The sequence below is a fragment of the Rhinopithecus bieti genome, unplaced genomic scaffold (genome assembly GCF_001698545.2).
Source record: "Rhinopithecus bieti isolate Rb0 unplaced genomic scaffold, ASM169854v2 scaffold_22, whole genome shotgun sequence".
Classification (NCBI taxonomy): Eukaryota; Metazoa; Chordata; class Mammalia; order Primates; family Cercopithecidae; genus Rhinopithecus; species Rhinopithecus bieti.
The window spans coordinates 514,156-531,784 of record NW_016803136.1 but is presented as its reverse complement, the minus strand read 5'-3'; the positions used below and the strand labels follow the sequence as shown (position 1 = coordinate 531,784).

Below are 17,629 nucleotides of genomic sequence, written 5' to 3'. Positions count from 1 at the left end.
ATAAAATAAAATAAAATAAAATAAAATAAAAAAATAAAAATAAGTTGTCGAGACAGGCGTCTAAACTTGAATGAATTGTGATATATTTCATTCGTGCCAAGCACCAATCACATGGATGAGGACAGTCATTTCAGTATCATTGGCTTCTCTCCTTTAGGAACTTCCAGCTTTATTTTGCTTTGGTCTGTATCTTCCTCAGCTAACAAATGTAGGGGGTGGGAAATACAGTTCATTTATGTTACTACAAATGAAAAGGTGTGACGGGTCTCCTCAGATCACCGTCATGCAAAATGCTGACCAAAATCCCATACGAGGACTTCGGAACAGCTGGGCTCGGCTCTCTGGGCCACGATTTGCTGGTCTGTGAAATGACAGGGAGGCTGGATTACTAGCTCTTTAGAGCTCTAGATTCTTACGAGTCTAGGACTTTTACAAAGTGGCAGATGATTTCTGTTAGATGCCAGTTAAATTACTCTTAACATAGCAGTTAGTGAGGCAGGAACTGGTGTAGAGTGCGCACTTGCTTTTTTCAATTTGGGTTCATTCGTTATGGAATCTGAAGATGTTTCCCAGTTTTTTTTTTTTTTTTTTTTTTTTTTTTTTTGAGACAGTCTCACTGTGTCGCCCAGGCTGGAGTGCAGTGGCGCGATCTCGGCTCACTGCAAGCTCCGCCTCCCGGGTTCATGCCATTCTCCCTCCTCAGCCTCCGAGTAGCTGGGACTACAGGCGCCCGCCACCACGCCCGGCTAATTTTTTGTGTTTTTAGTAGATACGGGGTTTCACCGTGTTAGCCAGGATGGTCTTGATCTCCTGACCTCGTGGTCCGCCCATCTCGGCCTCCCAAAGTGCTGGGATTACAGGCTTGAGCCACCGCGCCCGGCCGATGTTTCCCAGTTTTAAAAGACAGTTTTCCTTTAGTGGTAGTATCGGTTATTAGGTTGTGACCTTTTGGAATGAATGTAGCCTCTAACATCTTCCTATATGTGGTTAAGAAAAGGGACTTAGCCAACAGGAAGGTGGCAGACAGCCTCAAGAAAAGCCTCAAACTTCATCCACTTGGGGCAGCATCTCTAACTCCCAGATTCACTGCTAACATACTCAGAGAAAGGAGAAAAGCCACTTCAGTTTGGTCCCAAGGTATCTGACAAATGCAACGCTCTCCATATTTTCACATTTGCTTGTGGACAAAACCAGCTACCTGTGAACTCCATTCTCTCCAGGAAAACGACCCTATGAAGTCCACTGTCTCTTTCTTAAGCATTTATCACAGTGACCTCCAGCGCCAGCGTTTCCAGAGAGTGACAGGTGGTTGCAAGTCCTCTCTGCCTTCCCTCCTTAAAGGGAGCAGCAACTTGGCACTGAGTATGCTCACACTTTGAAGTGGTGGGAACCAGTCTCCCCCTATACAAGAAGTTGTTTGTACAGCTTGTAAGGCGTCTTTATGAATTGAAAACAAAACAACATGTGTTTCGTATATAGAAAATAGCAAGTAAAGGCCGGGCTCGGTGGCTCACGCCTGTAATCCAGCACTTTGGGAGGCCAAGGCAGTCGGATCACGAGGTCAGGAGATCGAGACCGTCCTGGCTAACACAGTGAAACCCCATCTCTACTAAAATACAGAAAATGAGCCGGGTGTGGTGGCACGCACCTGTAACCCCAGCTACTCGGGAGGCTGAGGCAGGAGAATCACTGAACCCGGGAGGCAAAGGTGGCAGTGAGCCGAGACCGTGCCACTGCACTCCAGCCTGGGTGACAGAGCGAGACTCCATCTCCAAAAAAAATAAAAAGAAAATGGCAAGTAAAATCAGTTTCAACACTATGCTCAGTGAAGTCACCAGAATGTTTACGCTGAATCACCATAAAGCTAACAAGCATCAACGTGAACCTTAGCTTTTCCAGCGATCAAACCCCTGTGGGCAAATGATAAAGCCAAACGCAAACCACAAGTCTGGTTTTTACACAAACTTCTGCTCATCCTTCAAAAGTCTGGAATCAGCTGTTTCCTTCTCTCAGGAGGTTTCCAGGTCTGCCTTTGCGTTTGGGTCACGGGCCTGTTGTTTCCTCATTGGGATGTTTCTGCACCAGACTGTCGGGTCCTAGAAAAAAGGACTGTGTCTTTCCATTTTGTACCCCCAGTGAGGCTGGCACATTCTGAGGGTGCAGTAGGTGTTTCATACTTTGTGAACCTCATGCCTGTTGAGTACTTACTGTTTCTAGGTCCTGTATCAGACATTCTGTATACCTTGTCTCATTAAATCCTCACAACAAATGTTATTCTGTGTGCATGTGTGTGTGTGTGTGTGTGTATCAGCAAAATGAGACTCAGACCAGAGCAATTTAAAAATTGCCCCAGGTCACACTGCTGGTGGCGAGCTGGGATTTGAACTTGGTAGTTTCTGCCTTTAGTTCCATGTGCCGAATGACTATACTGCCTTCGAACCTGATAAGCGAGGAGGGAATAATAATTTCTCACAATGTAGTTTCTGATGAATACGGTTCCTAATTATTTACTCATAAATATAAATGTGTATGGTGAATTTATGGGCTCTGATGCGGCCATGAACACTGTTCTATGTTTATATGTAACTTTACAAATGTTCAAAGCACTTTCACGTGTATTATCTCACCTGGGTCTCAAAATAACCCAGTGAGGTTGGCTAAACTTATTTTCATGTTACCCGTGAAGAAAGTGACGTGCAGGATGGACCGCTGACTCACCAACCTGTGAAGTGACAGGCTCAGGTTAGAACCTGGGGCTGGATTCGTGTTCCAGGGTGGTTTCCACTGCTCCATGCTGTGGCCCTGGGGTTTTACGCGTTTCTCATTCCGCTGCTTGTGTGGGTTTCCAGAGTGAAGTTTGGGCTACTTAATGGCAACATAAAACTCACTTAGCAAATTTAGACTGTCACCCTCTTGAACAGAGAATTGATAAAGCTCCCCATTCTGAAGGGCTACGGGGGGATTTTTTCCGTCTCGAAAGCATGTGGGCCTGCCTTTCCGTCTCCTCTCCCCCATTCCTCTGGACTCCACTCGCTATCATTAGGGAATAGGACACAGGGACTCTCTCCGTATCTGCTTCTTGGTTTCTTCCGCCTTAAATGGAAAATACCATATTTACTTGGAAAATACCTTATTTACTTGTAAAATACTTTGCGAGTTCTGAAGTGAATGCCATTAAGATATGTGATGTATGGGCAACTACCCTTGATCAAGGACCTTTTCCTCCTATCTCGGAAAATCATGGACATGAAAAAGAAGAGAGATCACACGTGAAATACCTCCACATAGTGAGTACCAGAACCCAAAGGGAACTTAGGGGTCTCTGTCCACTCATCCACTTCAAAAATCCGAACACAGGCTGGGCACAGTGGCTCACAGCGGTAATCCCAGCACCCTGGGATCCGTCCAAGGCGGGAGGAGCACTTGAGCTCAGGAGTTGGAGACCAGCCTGGACAACATGGCAAAACCCTGTCTCTCCAAAAAAAAAAAAAAAAAAAAAAAAAGCCGGATGGGGTGGAACCCACCCCAGTAACCAGTAACTGTAGTCCCAGTTACGCAGGAGGCCGAGATGGGAGGATTGCTTGAGTCTGGGAGGCGGAGGTTTTCGTGATCCCAGATTGTGCCACTGCACTGCAGTCTGGGCGACAGAGCAAGAACCTGTCTCAGATAAATAAATAAATAAATACCCTCACAGAGAAAATGGACATCTCTTCTGAAATAAAAGTTATTTTGTTTAGAACCATACTTCATTTCTGCATTAGGGACCATTGAAGCAGAGACAGAGCAGGAGGGACAGAAGGAGAAATGAAGAAATAGGAAGAGACATAGAAAGATACAGCACACGGGGTGGGCACGGTGGCTCCTGCCTATTATTCCAGCACTTTAGGAGGCTGAGGCGGGAGGATCACTTGAGCCCAGGAGTTGGACACCAGCCTGGGCAACGTGTCAAAACAAAAAAATACACAAATTAGCCAGGTGTGGTGGCGCATGGCTGTAGTCCCGGCTACTTGGGAGGGTGAAGTGGGAAGACTGCTTGAGCTCGGGAGGTTGAGGCTGCAGTGAGCCATAATCATAGCACTATACTCCAGCCTGGGCCACAGAGTGAGATCCTGTCTCACCACACACACACACAACGCCAGTGTATACTCTTCGATACAGGAAGATAGACATAGAGATGAAGATCCAAAGATTGGCACAACAACGGAACACGAGGAAAAGATCAGACGTGGGAAGGAAGGAAGGAAGGAGCCGTCCGAAGAGGAGAGCAGCAGTCTTCTGCGGGACTTCATTCCCGGTAGCAACAAACGCGGCAACAAAAGCCACACGCATCTGAAGAAATACGGTACAAAGAATGAGGTGACTTGCTCTTAGGACTTGGAGTGTGGCTGGAAAGAAGTCAATCACCCTGCTCTTAATTTCTCCTTCACTTTGTTTGCCTGATCAGTTTAGCCCCGCACTGATATGTGTGTGTGCGTTTCTCTAGCAGACCACATGCCCCCGATGGTAGGGGCTGTCTGCCTGGGAGGCAGCCATGGCATTGTGCGCTGGAGTTGGGATCAGAGAACCTGAGTTCCAGTCCACGCTCCACCACCCAGAAGCTGTGGGACCCGGGGAAGACACTTTGCCTCCTTCCCCAGTAAAATGGGGGTTCCTCCCCCTACCCTCCAGGATGGCTGCGAGAATTAAATGAGATCACATTTTCAAAATGTTACACTGTGTGCTCGGCACAGGCAAGGGATTCTTGTTCTTTGTACTGCATCCCCAAGGCGTAGCTCCCTGCTGTTAAACTTCTCAACAAGCACCTACTGGATTACAGATTCCCTAGGCTGGCCTTAGCCAGACTCCAGACAGCACCTTCCTTGGTTTTATCTTAGATTCTTTGCAAGAGCAAACTATGAGGCCAAGAAGCACAGCCGCACCCCAGACATGTGGTTTCTACAAACAGCGACTGCAGCTGCATGCTACAGGGGAAACTGCTCTGATTCCTGTCAGTAAAAACTATAATTTACACAAGGAACTGATGATGGAGTGCTGCTTTTATCTATTGCTTTGTATTTTTCAAACTACTTTCACATACACGTTTCTTTTGCTATAAAATGCAAAATATGGCTTGTTTGCAGATAGTCACACCTATCTAAAAGCAAACATTTCTAAACTCAGGTTTAAAAACTATTTAAGGGCCTGGCACAGTGGCTCACTCCTGTAAATCCAGCGCCTTGGGAGGCCAAGGTGGGCAGATTGCTTGAGGCCAGGAGTTCCAGACTAGCCTGGGCAAAATGGTGAAAGCCCATCTCTACAAAAAAAAAAAAAAAGAGAGCTGGGTGTGATGGTTCGTGCCGGTAGCCCCAGGCACTTGGGAGGCTGAGGTGGGAAATCACCTCAGGTTGAGCCTGCAGTGAGCTGTGACTGTGCCAGTGCACTCCAGCCTGAGCGGCTGACTGAGACACTCTTCAAAACACAAAGGTGGGGGTGTGTGCCTCACTCTGTGGCCCAGGCTGGTCTCAAACTCCTGGCCTCAAGCGATCCTCCCACCTTGCCTCCTCAAGTGCTGAGATTGCAGGCATGAGCTACCACGCTGGGCTTCAGACCTACTAAATTTTGTCCTTGGCAGGCATGTCATACCTGTGAGGAAAAGAAGGACGAGGAAAACCACAGAAACGATTAGCTTTCTATCTGTAAAAAATAAAGTTAGAAGTGAAGTCGCGTTCCCCACAATTCATGCCTACCTAGAACCTCAGAATGTGACCTTATTTGGAAAAGGGCTCTTTGAAGATATGATTAAGGTAAGGATTGCGATGGGACCATGTTGGATTAGAGTGGCCCCTAAATCCAATTAGACAGAAGGAGACGTACAGAGACACAGAGCAGAAAGTGACTTGAGGGTGGAGTGAGAGACTGGAACAGTGAATCCACAAGCCAAGGAGTGCCAAGGACTGCTGTCAGCCCCCGAAGCTGAGAGACAGGCATGGGAGGGTTTTTCCCTCAGAGCCTCCGATGAGAAACCGGTCCTTGAGCTTGTTGATTTCAGACCTCTGCCTACAGAACCCTGAGGAAAAGTCTGTTGTCATAAGCAACCCAGCCTGTGGCCAATTGTTAAGACGGCCCTGGGAAACCGATACACAAAAGTAAATTCAGGTATATCAAGGGCTAACCACTACAAACGTACTTAAATAAAATTTTGAAAAATATTTTATAAATCATAGGCTAGAGAAACTTTCCCCAAACAAGGCATAAAACGCAGATGTCATATAGAGAAGGACTGACTGATTTGTAAACATTAAAACACACACACACACACACACACACACACACACACACACACACACACCAGTACATCAGAAACCACTATTGACCAGGCACAGTGTCTCATGCCTGTATTTCCAGCACTTTGAGAGGCCGAGGTGGGTGGATCGCTTGAGCCCAAGGGTTCGAAACCAACCTGGGCAACACAGCAAAACCCCATCTCTGCCAAAAAAAAAAAAAAAAAAAAAAAAGCCGAGCATGGTGGCCCATGCGTGTGGTCCCAGCTACTTGGGAGGCTGAGGTGGAAGGATCACTTGAGTCAGGAGGTGGAGGTTGCAATGAGCCATGATCATCCCACAGAGTGAGACCTGGTCTCAAACAAAACAAAATTATACATCAAAAAGCACTACTAAAAGACAAGCCGGGCATGGCGGCATGCCTGTAGGCACAGCTACTTGGGCGGATTGCTGGGGCCCAGGAGCTCAAGGCTGCTGTGAGGTTCCGCTGCACTCTAGTCTGGGTGACAGTACCACAACGAAAACGTTGAAGACAAGTAACAACGTGTTTGTAGCATATAGCAGAGTAAGGGTTAGTATCCAGAATAGTCAGAGATCCTACAAATTATTAAGAAAAATAGGCCGGGCGCGGTGGCTCAAGCCTGTCATCCCAGCACTTTGGGAGGCCGAGACGGGCGGATCACGAGGTCAGGAGATGGAGACCATCCTGGCTAACACGGTGAAACCCCGTCTCTACTAAAAAATACAAAAAACTAGCCGGGCGAGGTGGCGGGCGCCTGTAGTCCCAGCTACTGGGGAGGTGGAGGCAGGAGAATGGCGGGAACCCGGGAGGCGGAGCTTGCAGTGAGCTGAGATCCAGCCACTGCACTCCAGCCCGGGCGACAGAGCGAGACTCCGCCTCAAAAAAAAAAAAAAAAAAAAGAAAAAAAAAAATGTCCAAAAAAAATTTTAATTTTTTAAAAAATAAAAAAAAAAAAAAAAAAAAGAAAAAAGAAAATGATCCAAAAGAATTTTTTAATTTTTTAAACGATACAAACTAGAAACACACACACAGAAGAAATAGAAAAAGGCCAATTGAAAACTTCCTCAGTAGGCTGGGCACCATGCCTGTAACCCCAGTGCTTTGGGAGGCGAGGTACGAGGATCACTTGAGACCAGGAATTCGAGACCAGCCTGGGCAGCATAACAAGACCCTCTACAAAAACATTTAAAAATTACCCAGGTGTGGTAGCGTGTGCCTGCACCCCAGTTACGTGGGAAGCAGAGGTGGGAGGATCCCTTGAGCCCAGGAGTCTGAAGCTTCAGTGAGCCATGACCCTGCCCCTGCACTCCAGCCTGGGTGACAGAGCGAGACCCTGTCTCTCCAAATAACACACACACACAACTTTATAAGTGAATACTGAAAAGACTGAAAATGTCCAGTGTGCCTAAGTATACAAGGACATAAGCACTTTTGTACAGTGCTGGTAGAATTAAAAGAATATAGTATTAGGCCAGGCGCAGTGGCTCACGCCTGTAATGCTAGCACTTTGGGATACAAAAATTAGCAGCGTGGTGATGGGTGCTTGTAATCCCAGCTACTTAGGAGGCTGAGGCAGGAGAATCGCTTGAAATCAGAGGTGGAGGTTGCAGTGAGCTGAGACTGTGCCACTGCACTCCAGACTGGGCAACAGAATGAGACTCTGTCAGAAAAACTAATATATATAAAATACATATTATTTATATATATATACACATAGTATTATATGTGTATATATACATAGTATTGTTTATAATAGCAAAAAATTAGAAACAGCCCAAATATTTAGGAATAGAATAAATAAGGCCAGGCGCGGTGGCTCACGCCTGTAATCCCAGCACTTTGGGAGGCCGAGGCGGGCGGATCACCTGAGGTCAGGAGTTCGAGACCAGCCTGGCCAACATGGCGAAACCGCAACTGTACTAAAAATACAAAAATTAGCCAGGTGTGACGGTGCATGCCTGTAATCCCAGCTACTCAGGAGGCTGAGGCAGGAGAATTGCTTGAACCTGGGAGGTGGAGGTTGCCGTGAGCTGAGATAGCGCCATTGCACTCCAGTCTGGGTGATAGAGTGAGACTCTGTCCCAAAAAATAAAAATTTAAAAAAAGGAATAGAATAAGTAATTTACAGTATGTTCCAACTATGGAACACTCTGTAGCCATTAAAAGGAGAAATATAGCTGGACATGGTGGTGTGCACCTGTAGTCCCAGCTACTTAGGAGCCCAGGGGGTCAAGGCTGCAGTGAACTATGATTGTACCACTGCACTCCAGTCTCGATGACTAAGTGAGACCCTGTATTAAAAAAAAAAGAGGAGAAACAAACCAACATATGGAGAAGCCTCCTGAGTAGCTGGGATTACAGGCATGTGCCACCACACCCAGCTACTTTTTTGTAGTTTTAGGAGACGGAGTTTCACCAGATTGGTCAGGCTGGTCTCAAACTCCTGACCTCAGGTGATCCAACTGCCTCAGCCTCCCAAGGTGCTGGGATTACAGGCGCCCACCACCATGCCCGGCTGATTTTTTGGTAGTTTTAGTAGAGATGGGGTTTCACTGTGTTGGCCAGGATGGTCTCGAACTCCTGACCTCAGGTGATCCACCCGCCTTGGCCTCCCAAAGTGCTGGGATGACAGGCATGAGCCACTGTGTCCAACCAGAAGCTTAAATATATTTTAGAGACAAGATCTTGATTTGTCACCCAGGCTGGAGTGCACTGACATGATCATGGGCCACTGCAGCCTCGAATTCCTGGGCTCAAGGGATCCTCATCTCAGCTTCCCAAGCAGCTAGGACTACAGATATGTCCACCACATCCGGGTGTGTGTGTGTGTGTGTGTGTGTGTGTGTGTGTGTGTGTGTGTGTTTGTTTGTTTGTTTTGGTAGAGAGGAGGTTTCCCTCTGTTTCCCAGGCTAGTCTCGAACTTCTGGGTTCAAGTGCTCCTCTCACCTCGGCCTCCCAATAAGCCATCACATCTGGCCTTGAACAACATCATGTTTAGGAAATGCAAACTTACTTCTTTTTTTTTTGAGATGCAGTTTCGCTCTTGTTGCCTAGGCTGGAGTGCAGTGGCGCGATCTCGACTCACCACAACCTCCGCCTTCCAGGTTCAAGCGATCGTCCTGCCTCAGCCTCCCGAGTAGCTGGGACTACAAGCGCCCGCCACCACTCCTGGCTAATTTTTGTATTTTTCTTTCTTTCTTTCTTTTTTTTTTTTTGTTTTAGTAGAGACAGGGTTTCACCATGTTGGCCAGGATGGCCTCGAACTCCTGACCTCATGATCCGCCTGCCTCAGCCTTCCAAAGTGTTGGGATTACAGGTGTAAGCCACTGCGCCCGGCCCCAGGAAATATAAACTTTCTACTGATTTCCTGAAGGAAAGCTAAAATAATGTTAGCTGAGCAAAATATTCTGGGCTGGTGAAGGGAGAATTTAATTTACATATCAGTGATTATCAAATTACAGTGATGAAGATTTTGACCTCTTGTCAAAATACTGCGTGTGGGAGGTTTGTTCACAACATTCTTAGGTTTAGCAGAGAGAAGCATGGGCTAAAAAAAAAAAGGATAAAAAATATGAAACGGCCAGGCACAGTGGCTCACGCCTATAATCCCAGCACTTTGGGAGGCCGAGGCAGGCAGATCACGAGACCATCCTGGCTAACACCCTGAAACCCCATCTCTACTAAAATTCAAAATTAAAAAAAAAAATATTGAAAAATTTAGCCGGGCGTGGTGGCAGGTGCCTGTAGTCCCAGCTACTCAGGAGGCTGAGACAGGAGAATGTCGTGAACCCGGGAGGCAGAGCTTGCAGTGAGCCGAGATGGTGCCACTGCACTCCAGCCTGGGCGACAGAGCGAGACTCCGTCTCAAAAATATATATATATATGTGTGTGTGTGTGTGTGTGTGTGTGTGTGTGTGTGTGTGTGTGTGTGTATTCCATGAAACACTGTTCATTAAAACTGCATGCAAAATGCTAAGTGAATTTGTATTTTTCCAGGGAAAGATCTGTGTAGAGTCCTTCAGCTCCTCCCAGGGGTCCAGACTCAAAACGGATTAAGAACTGCTATTGTACATGAGGAAGGAGCATGGCAGCTGAAGATCCAGCTCTGGGAATGCAGGAAGAAGTGGAGTCAAAAAAAACAGGTTATGGAAGATGCTTAAGGGTTTTGGATACGATAAATTAATGTTAGCTACATTATAATGATTGTAGTAGTTAATGTCAGTTTTGTAAAAGGTGTTTTTATAGTTGGCATATATAAAACTTGCACAAGAGGGTTTATGAATTTGGCCTATACAATTATTACTTCCTTGAGTAAGGGAAAGGATTACTTTAATATGAACCCAACGTAGCCAATGGAAAAGGTGTTCATTTTAAACGCTTTTAGGAGATAGCATATGTAAATGCCCGTGGGAACCGGGGAGCTGCTGAAACTAGCTGGAAATCATGACCGGCTCAGCAAGAATGGGCATGCAGAGAACCAGAGTACCAACCGAAACAAAACTGGTGTCCAGGATACAGGGAGGGTTCAGAACCCTCTGAATGTCAATCAAGAACAAATGCCAGGCTCCAGAAGATTCAGAAAATCCAGGAATAAAGGACAGCAAAGGAACCAGTCATCATGAAAAGCCATGTGCTAGAACAGTCCATAAAGCAGCACCAAGAGAACATTTTGAGCCGATTTCAAGTGGAAATTAAACCCTATTCCTCCACTACGAATTGTTCTGGGGCTTTGTACCACCCAGAGTGATGACAGGATCTAAAGGTGATTGCTTAGGAAGCCTAGGGGGCATTTTGGAAATGTGGGAGGTATTGTTGCTTCTGTCGACGTTGAGGAAAGGTGCTACGTGACTGGCATTTAGTGGGCATGGGCCAGGTGATTCAGACATCCTGCAATTCTTTTTTCACAAGCAGTTTCACAAAAGGCTCAGCTATTTTGGGGAAGGTCCTTGCACAGGGGGAAGCTTCTGTGGAAAGACACTGTCTTGATCTCGTGAAAGAACATACTTTGCACAGTGTCTACTCAACAAATGACAGTGCAGCTCCCTCTGCACTCTGACAACAAAACTGGTTGCAAATCTGACAGGATATTTGAGATTCCTTTTAACAGAGTTATTGGCCGGGCGCGGTGGCTCAAGCCTGTAATCCCAGCACTTTGGGAGGCCGAGACGGGCGGATCACGAGGTCAGGAGATCGAGACCATCCTGGCTAACACGGTGAAACCCCGTCTCTACTAAAAAAATACAAAAAACTAGCCGGGCGACGTGGCGGGCGCCTGTAGTCCCAGCTACTCGGGAGGCTGAGGTGGGAGAATGGCGTAAACCCGGGAGGCAAGCTTGCAGTGAGCTGAGATCCGGCCACTGCACTCCAGCCTGGGCGACAAAGCGAGACTCTGTCTCAAAAAAAAAAAAAAAAAAAAACAGAGTTATTAACACTACATTGGCAGACACATGAAATTTAGAGATCTGCCTGAATGTCATTAATGAAGGCTGTTTTAAAATTCCTCACTATTTCCAGATGGTATACATAAAGCACTTTGGGCAAGGTGAGACATGTTATGAAAACTCCACATGTGAGGTTATGTTTCCATCTTACTCTGACATTTCCTAAGGGGGTACCACACAACTGCCTCACGGCCTACTGGATACTCCCTTCCAGTCCATCCGCCATCTCTCTCAGCCTACTGTATACTCCCTTCCAGTCCATCCTCCCCCATCTCCCTCACACAGCCTACTGGATACTCCCTTCCAATCCATCCTCCATCTCCCTCAGCCTACTGTATACTCCCATCCTCCCCCCAACTCCCTCACAGCCTACTGTATACTCCCTTCCAATCCATCCTCCATCTCTCACAGCCTACTGTATACTCCCATCCTCCCCCAACTCCCTCACAGCCTACTGGATACTCCCTTCCAATCCATCCTCCATCTCCCTCACAGCCTACTGTATACTGCCTTCCAATCCATCCTCCCCCATCTCCCTCATAGCCTACTGTATACTCCCAATCCATCCTCCCCCAACTCCCTCACAGCCTACTGTATACTCCCTTCCAATCTGTCCTCCCCGTCTCCCTCACAGCCTGCTTTATACTCCCTTCCAATCCATCCTCCCCATCTCCTTCACAGCCTACTGTATACTCCCTTCCAATCCATCCTCCCCCATCTCCCTCACAGCCTACTGTATACTCCCTTCCAATCCATCCTCCCCGATCTCCTACACAGCCAACTGTATACTCCCTTCCAATCCATCCTCCCCCATCTCCTTCACAGCCTACTGTATACTCCCTTCCAACCCATCCTCCCCCATCTCCTTCACAGCCTACTGTATACTCCCTTCCAATCCATCCTCCCCGATCTCCTACACAGCCAACTGTATACTCCCTTCCAATCCATCCTTCCCTGTCTCCCTCACAGCCTACTGTATACTCTCTTCCAATCCATCTTCTCCCATCTCCCTCACAGCCTACTGAACTCCCTTCCAACCCATCCTCCCCCATCGCCTGCTAAAGGCCACGGTTTCCAAGGTTTCTTTTTGTTTTGCTTTTAAAGTATTAGAGACTGAATTTGTGCCTCATGCAGTGAAATTTCAATGTAGAAAAAATGTTTTCTGTGACACTTTTCATCACTATACCCTATCCTACAGCAAAAACGGAAGTTGGTTTTTGTTTGTTTTTGAGACAGAATCTTGCTGTTGCCCAGGTTGGAGTGCAATGGCACGATCTTGGCTCACTGCAACCTCCGCCTCCTGGGTTCAAGAGATTGTCCCGTCTCAGCCTCCTGAGTAGCTGGGATTACAAGCCACCATGCCCAGCTAATTTTTTGTATTTATTTATTTATTTGTTTATTGAGATGGAGTCTTGTGGTGTTGCCCAGGCTGTAGTGCAGTGACACAATCTTGGCTCACTGCAACCTCTGCCTCCCGGGTTCAAGTGATTCTCCTGCCTCAGCCTCCCAAGTAGCTGGGATTACAGGTGTGAGCCACCATGCCAGACTAATTTTGTATTTTTAGTAGAGACAGGCTTTGTCCATGTTGGTCAGGCTGCTCTTGAACTCCAGACGTCAGGTGATTCGCCTGCCTCAGCCTCCCAAAGTGCTGGGATTACAGAAGTGAGCCACTGCACCCGGCCTGGAAGTTGTTTTTTTAAGCCCAGCTCATTTGTGAAAATATCACATGCTCCTTATTTTCATACCCAAATTTCTCATATCCATAAACTTCCACATTTTATTTCTCTCAGAAGCATACAGTCTCTTTCTAGATTTCCTCTTCCTGTCAAAGGTATTTTCTTCTTTTGTTTAACATAAATGAATAAATCTAGTCTATTATTACTTAACAAAGTTTTTAAAAACCCAGTGTGTCAACCTATCTCTCTGCTCTTTTAACTTCCTATATTTTTTTGTACAGCATAACTCTCTTAAACTCAAACTTATACTATTAGTAGCTTATCTGCAAAGAGGGAGAAGGGGTATCATGGAGTTGGGAGCTCCAGAGGAGGGAAAGGTTTTGGTCATGGGGGAATGCCCTTGAGAATTGACAATGGATGCTGAGAAGGACAATCAGAATCAGTGGAAATAAGACAACAGGAATTTGTGCTGAACATGGTCATGTGGTTTCATGCCTCTCCACAATGTGGAAGCTCAGAGGCAAAGGGAAAAAAAAACGGAGAGACCAGGGCTGATGGCAGGCATGGTCAACCTGGTCATGCCACTCCTCTGCCTGCAGTCCTTCAGAGGCTTCCCATTTCTTCAAGACCTTTCAGATCCTTCACCATCTGGCAATGCCCATTTCTTCAGCTTCCTTGTGTATCACTCTCCCCTTGGCTTTCAAACTTCCATCACTCTGGCCGACTGTTCTCATACTCATGGCTTTTGCACATTCTGTTCCTTTTAGCCATGTGTTATCTTCACTTTCCACCCTTTGCTTCAGCTTAAAAATCACTTCCTCAGAAAAGCCTTTCCTGGCCGGGCGCAGTGGCTCATGCCTAATCTCAGCACTTTGGGAGGTCAAGGTGGGTGGATCACCTGAGGTCAGGAGCTCAAGACCACCCTGGCCAACATGGAGAAACCCCGTTTCTACTAAAAATACAAAAATTACCTGGGTGTGGTGGTGCACGCCTGTAATCCCAGCTACTCAGGAGGCTGAGGCAGGAGAATCGCTTGAACCTGGAGGCGGAGTTGCGGTTAGCTGAGCCGAAATCACACCACTGCACTCCAGCCTGGGTGACAAGAGTGACAAGAGCGAAACTCCGTCTCCAAAAAAAAAAAAAGAAAAGGCTTTCCTGACCCCTAATCCAATCAGAACTCTATCCATATAGTCTCTCAATATGTGCTTTACTTCTCTTTTATCGAATCTATCACAATTATATGTTTATTTGTACAAATCCCCTTCATACATAGAAATAGCTCTGTAGAGGCAGGCATGTGGTCTATTTTGTTCACTGCTGAATTCCCAGCACCTAGCTTGAGTACCTGTCACCAACAGGAACAGGTGTGCAATAAATGTATTGAATAGGTTAATGAATGGCAGGAAGATTTAGGTATAAGGACTTGGGCGAGTTTTTATTTTGTTGTTTGTTTACTTTAACTAGATTTTCATCTCCTATCTGTTAGATGGGGATACTAAGAAAAACTAACAACCTCAGAATTGCTGTGTGAATTAAAAGAGACAATGCATGTAGCATGCTTCGCATGGTGCCTGTCACATGATGAGGGCTAGGAAATGTTCCTTCTTATTATCATCATTAAAAATCAGCTCTCTGCGCAAATGGAACTCTCGTACATTGCTGGTAGCAATGTGAAAGTGATACAGCCAGTTTGGAAAACAGTTTACCAGTTTCTTAGAAAGTTAAAACACAGACATATCATATAACATGGCAGTCCCACGTCTGCATATTTACCCAAGTGACATGAAAACTTATGTTCACACAAAAATCTGTACATGAATGTTTATAGCAGCTTTATTCATAATTGCCAAAAACTGGAAAAACCCATATGTCCTTCAACCAGGGGACTAGATAAACAAACTGTGGTGCATTCATACAGTGGAATACCACTCAGCAAGAAGACGTGAGCTACAGATCCATGCAACAACACGGCTGAGTTTTAAATACTTTATGACAGATGAAAGGAGCCAGACTAAAAAGGTGTCATACTGTATGATTCTATCTAGATGATATTCTGGAAATATCAAAACGATAGGGACAGGCCGGGCATGGTGGCTCATGCCTGTACCCCCAGCACTTTGGGACCCTGAGGCAGGCAGATCACCTGAGCCTCGGAGTTTGAGACCAGACTGGCCAACATGGCAAAACCCCATCTGTACTAAAAATACAAAAAGTAGCCAGACGTGGTGGCAGGCGCCTGTAATCCCAGCTACTCAGGAGGCTGAGGCAGGAGAATCACTTGAAGGCGGAGGTTGCAATGAGCTGAGATTGCACCACTGCCCTCCAGCCTGGGTGATAGAGCAAGACTCCATCTCAAAAAACAAACAAACAAACAAAAAACAAAAAACAAACAAAAAACTATAGGGACAGAAATCAAGTCAGTGGTTGCCAGTGGACGGGGTGAGGCAAAAGGGAATTTGGGAGAATAATGAAATTGTCCTATAACTAGATTGTGGTAGTAGTTACATGGTTATATGCATTTATTTATTTATTTATTTTGTTTGTTTTTTGAGATGGAATCTTGCTTTGTCACCCAGGCTGGAGTGCAATGGTGCAATCTGGGCTCACTGCAGCCTCCGCCTCTCGGGTTCAAGTGATTCTGTGCACCAGCATGGCAGGCTAATTTTTGTATGTTTAGTAAATAGAGACGGGTTTTACTGTGTTGGCCAGGCTGGTCTCAAATCCCTGACCTCAAGTGATCCGGCAGCCTCAGCCTCCCCAAGGGCTAGGATTATAGGCGTGAACCACCACACCCAGTCATTTATATACATTTATCAAAACTCATTGCATCATAAATTGCAAGAGCAAATTTTACTGTATGTAAATATCTTAATTTTTTAAAGGAAAAAAAAGTCCAAAATAAGTAGCTATAATTACTTTTCCTTTTAGAAAAGGCATTCATATTTTCTGAGCATGAAAGAACTACAGGCTCATTGTAGACATTTGGGAAAATGTACAAAGGATGTACATTCATCACGTGCAGAAAAGTAATATTTCCTTGCTGTCAGTTTTATTGGTACAGAATACACACAAAGCTGGGACCATGCTGTGCAGTTTTTAAATGAAATCATACATTTTGCTTTCTGAAATATATTGTGCACATTTTTCATGTCATTAATTTTCAAAATCATGATTTTATGAATCAGTAATATTTTATGTTTACTTAAGAGACAGAATCTCACTCTGTGGCCCAGGCTGAAGTGCAGTGATGCAAAGCAAGCATAGCTCACTGCAGCCTTGAACTCTGGGCTCATGCAATCCTCAGTGGTGGGATGAGATCTATACCCCTGATATTCAGTCTCAGAGTCAGTAATTCCCTGCCTCAGCCTCCGGAGCAGCTGGGGCTGCAGGCCTGTGCCACCGCCCCAGGTTCAATTTATATTTTATTTATTTTTTTCTTTTTTTTCAATGTATGTTTTTTAGCATTCCTTTGGTGTTAGAAATTACATTGTTTATATAATTATTGTCAATTAAAAATAAAAGAAAAAATCATACTGCTCCAATTTTTTACTTTGAGCAACTCTGATAACAACAACAAAAGAAGTTCAGTGGCGCCAACGCGTTTCCCTCCTGGAGTTTTCCGGTTCACCTGGTGGAGCGAGTCTTCTTGAGCTGCAATTCCCTCGTTGTTTTCAGCGTCTGCAGGAAAGGTGGTTCCACAGGGCGATGGGTGATCTGGCTTCTTTGTTCCTTTGTGGGGGTAAGGGCTGGACACCTCACTATTTCTTGTATTACCAGCTTGAATTTGTATCGCGCTGTTAATATTTAATCCTCTCCACATCCATGCCGGGTAGTAATTTGTTCTAGATCACACAGCTTATCAGTGGCGGAATATTCGGGACTTAGACCCCTGATAATTCAACCTCAGTAAACGTCTCCCAGCTCCAGGACGCTGCATCATCTGGCTTTAAAAAAGACGTTTCTGGCCGGGCGCGGTGGCTCACGCCTGTCATCCCAGACTTTGGGAGGCCGAGGCGGGCGGATCACGAGGTCAGGAGTTCGTAAACCAGCCTGGCCAACATGGTGAACCCTCCTCTCTACTAAAAATACATAAATGAGCCGGGCGTGGTGGCGGGCGCCTGTAATCCCAGCTACTCAGGAGGCTGGGGCAGGAGAATCGCTTGAACCCGGGAGGCGGAGCTTGTAGTGAGCCGAGATCGCGCCACTGCACTCCAGCCTGGGCGACAGTGA

The 17,629-nt window shown here is 46.1% G+C and overlaps 1 protein-coding gene across 1 annotated transcript in view; it reads left to right on the top strand.

The window, feature by feature from the left end:
• VPS53 (VPS53 subunit of GARP complex) overlaps positions 1-17,629 on the top strand; it is a 219,125-nt gene that overhangs the window by 21,281 nt on the left and 180,215 nt on the right. The window contains exon 2 of the mRNA XM_017864189.1: positions 10,279-10,424. Within this exon, the coding sequence (XP_017719678.1) occupies positions 10,279-10,424 (146 nt within the window). The remainder of the gene's footprint in view (positions 1-10,278; positions 10,425-17,629) is intronic.